Here is a 4103-nt window from a genome sequence, read left to right on the forward strand (position 1 = left end):
AGGAAACTATAAGCAAACTGAAAAGACAGCCTTCGGAATGGGAGAAAATAATAGCAAATGAAGCAACTGACAGACAACTAATCTCAAAAATATACAAACAACTCCTGCAGCTCAATTCCAGAAAAATAAACGACCCAATCAAAAAATGGGCCAAAGAACTAAATAGACATTTCTCCAAAGACATACAGATGGCTAACAGACACATGAAAAGATGCTCAACATCACTCATTATCAGAGAAATGCAAATCAAAACCACAATGAGGTACCATTTCATGCCAGTGAGAATGGCTGTGATCCAAAAGTCTACAAGCAATAAATGCTAGAGAAGGTGTGGAGAAAAGGGAACCCTCTTACACTGTTGGTGGGAATGCAAACTAGTACAGCCACTATGGAGAACACTGTGGCAATTCCTTAAAAAACTGGAAATAGAACTGCCTTATGACCCAGCAATCCCACTTCTGGGCATACACACCGAGGAAACCAGAATTGAAAGAGACACGTGTACCCCAATGTTCATCGCAGCACTGTTTATAATAGCCAAGACATGGAAACAACCTAGATGTCCATCAGCAGATGAATGAATAAGAAAGCTGTGGTATATACACACAATGGAGTATCACTCAGCCATCAAAAAGAATACATTTGAATCAGTTCTAATGAGGTGGATGAAACTGGAGCCTATTATACAGAGTGAAGTAAGCCAGAAAGAAAAACGCCAATACAGTATACTAATACATATATATGGAATTTAGAAAGATGGTAATGATAACCCTGTATGTGTGACAGCAAAAGAGATGCAGATGTACAGAACAGACTTTTTGACTCTGTGGGAGAGGGAGAGGGTGGGATGATTTGGGAGAATGGTATTGAAACATGTATAATATCATATAAGAAATGAATCACCAGTCTAGGTTCAATGCATGATACAGGATGTTTGGGGCTGGTGCACTGGGATAACCCAGAGGGATGGTATGGGGAGGGAGGGGAGAGGGGAGTTCAGGAGTGGGAACTTATGTATACCCGTGGTGGGTTTATGTTGATGTATGGCAAAACCAATACAGTATTGTAAAGTAAAAAAATAAAAATAAAAAGTAACTTCAAATTCTGAAAAGTAGAAACAGTACAATTTGCTTTGACCAAGAGGCAATAAAAGAAGGAAAATATTTTAAAGTGTAAATTTTTAATCCAATCAAATAGAAATTGGGGGAAATAAAACTACATTGTTCTACATAATTCCTGGGACAAAGAAGATATCCAAGATCTAATTACAGACTATTTAGAAAATAAGGATACTAATAGGGAAATTCTAGTTCCTGACATGATGAACTAGCTTGAGCTCCTGGGTTCCTCAAAGGAAAAATTAAGAAGTAAATAGTAATGGAAGAAGAGCGCACATCCAAGAACTAATCTGCAAGAACCCCTGGTAGAGAAACAAAGGAATAATCTCCTGAAATCTTTCACCTGGACAAAGAAGAGGCCATCTCTATTGATTTTCTTAAGCTCACCAAAAGATGTAGTAGCTAGTGCTCGGGTTCACCACACTTCCTTACATATAACAGAAAGACAATTATAGCCCTAGGGGAAACCGAGCTCACAGGCAAAAAACAGCTAAATGATGAGAACATGACAAATAGTATCTTAAAAGATGCCCACACCAATATGTATATCCACTCCCACACTCTTCTTGCAATGTAATTAACATTTTCTGTCTGATCTATGTTCTTTCCTCTTGAATTTGAGAAAACTTATGCCTGCCTGAAACAGAGGAGTAGAACAGAAGTGATGCTCTACAACTTCTAAGGTTAGGAAGAGGAAAAAATACAGCTCTTTCTCTCTGTCTCTGTCTCTCTTGGAACCAAGCCACCATGTTACAAGGAACCTCAAGCCAAGTGAAGAAGCCACATGTGGGTTTTCTTTCAGACAGCCACAGCCAGGCCTCTAGCCAACACCTACATCAACCACCAGAAATGTGAGAGATTGTAATTCACATAATTCCAGTCCCCAACATTCAAGTCTTCCCAGCTGAGGACGCAGATGACATGAGGCAGAGACAAGCCATCCCTGCTGTACATTGTCTGAGTTCATGAACCACAGAAACCATGAGAGACACAAAAATATATTATTGTTTTTAAAATCATTAAGTCTTGAGGTAATTTGTCAATAATTTTTTATAGGGCAATAGATTACTAACTCTGTAGTGCATTCACTACAAAGAAGAGTTTTATTGCATAAAGCAGAATTAAGAGCAAGAATAAAAGTCTCAAAGAACTAGGGTAAGTTTTAAATAATATGAAACAGACCGCAAGTCAAAAGGGAGAACCAAGTGGAATTACTGGATATTGAAAATATAATAGTTGAAATACCAACTGTAATAATGAAATAAAGAATCTACAAAAACAAAGGAGGAATAAAGATATGAAAATTCAGAGAGGTAAAGGATAGAATAAGATGCCTGTATACAGACAATAGATGTATACAGATAATAGAAATGCCTGTATACAGATAATAGAAATCCCAGAAAATTACAAAGAAAAAGACTAGAGAGATGTTTAAAGGTATGTCAGTTCACTACAGTTCAATCGCTCAGTCGTGTCCAACTGTTTGAGACCCCATGAATCACAGCACGCCAGGCCTCACTGTCCATCACCAAATCCTGGAGTTCACTCAGACTCACTTCCATCGAGTCAGCGATGCCATCCAGCCATCTCATCCTCTGTCACCCCCTTCTCTTCCTGCCCCCAATCCCTCCCAGCATCAAAGTCTTTTCCAATGAGTCAACTCTTCGTACAAGGTGGCCAGAGTACTGGAGTTTCAGCTTTAGCATCATTCCTTCCAAAGAAATCCCAGGGCTGATCTCCTTCAGAATGGACTGGTTGGATCTCCTTGCAGTCCAAGGGACTCCCAAGAGTCTTCTCCAACATCACAGTTCAAAAGCATCAGTTCTTCGGCGCTCAGACTTCTTCACAGTCCAACTCTCACATCCATGCATGACCAAAGCTTCTGAATATGCTATCTAGGTTGGTCATAACTTTAATTTCATGGCTTCAGTCACCATCTGCAGTGATTTTGGAGCCCAGAAATAAAGGTATGTCTATTTCCCTAAATTACAGAATGATTAAAGATCATAAATCCAAAAATCTATACAATGCAAAGCCGTAGAGAGGCGGGTTATGCTGCAGCCGCAAAGCCCGGCGTGTGGGCACGGTTGGGCGCTTGGGCCAGCTGGCTGCTCCAAGATTACACCGAGATCTGCAAGGATGCGGTGGTGCAGGCCCGGCCCGGGAGGGCGGCTGTGTACTTGGGGCTGCTGGGTGGCTCGGCGGCCTGTTGCTCCCTGGCACCGAGCAAGGCAGCCTTCGAGGAGGCGCTGCTCCGCACGTCGGGGACCCTCCTGCTGCGGGCGCCCGCCACTTGCAACCGCGACTCGGAGGCGTTCCTGCAGCGACTGCTCTGGCTGCGGGGTCGCGGCTGTCTGCGCCACTGCTCGCTGGTGTACGAGGCGCCCTTCGACTCCCAGGCCAGCCTCTAACAGGCTCGCTGTCGCTACCTGCAGCCCCGCTGGACCGACTTCCTGGACCGGATTCTGGATGTGGGCTTCGTGGGCCGCTGGTGGGTGCTGGGGGCCCGGATGCGCGACTACGACATCAATGACGACGAGTTCCTGCACCTGCCAGCTCACCTGCGCATCGTCGGGCCCCACCAGCTGCAGTTGGAGGCCAATGAGCTGCTCTTCGACGAGAAATACAAGCCCGTGGTGCTCACCGATGACCAGGTGAACCAGGCGCTGTGGGAGGACCAAGTTTTGCAGAAGGAGAAGGACCAGCTCGCCCTGAGCCAGCCTGACTCTCTGCTGCCTTCGGAGGTCGCGAGATGAAACTCAGACCCCCCCGGGTGCCGACCGGGCTCCCGGCCCCCGACAGGGCTCCCGGCCCCCGGCCTCTGCAGAATGCTGACGCGTGAATGTGCAGTTGGTGCGTGTGAGCCTCAAACGCAGAGTGGTGGAAGTAAATTATTTGCAGCGTTCTCTCCCTGGGTTTTCACAAAATCGGGGGCCTCCCTCTTACCTATTCGCTGTGAGCAGACGGCTCATTGAGAGCCTCCCT

At 45.1% G+C, this 4103-nt stretch overlaps 1 protein-coding gene across 1 annotated transcript; it reads left to right on the forward strand.

The window, feature by feature from the left end:
• Positions 1-2175: 2175 nt before the first annotated feature.
• LOC101123052 (mitochondrial import inner membrane translocase subunit Tim29-like) lies at positions 2176-3897 on the forward strand. Its single transcript, XM_060394021.1, has one exon. It carries the CDS (start codon positions 3146-3148, stop codon positions 3527-3529), a length of 384 nt encoding a protein of 127 aa, XP_060250004.1. The 5' UTR covers positions 2176-3145; the 3' UTR covers positions 3530-3897.
• The last annotated feature ends 206 nt before the right edge of the window (positions 3898-4103 follow it).

The sequence above is a fragment of the Ovis aries genome, chromosome 10, assembly GCF_016772045.2.
Source record: "Ovis aries strain OAR_USU_Benz2616 breed Rambouillet chromosome 10, ARS-UI_Ramb_v3.0, whole genome shotgun sequence".
Taxonomy (NCBI): domain Eukaryota; kingdom Metazoa; phylum Chordata; class Mammalia; order Artiodactyla; family Bovidae; genus Ovis; species Ovis aries.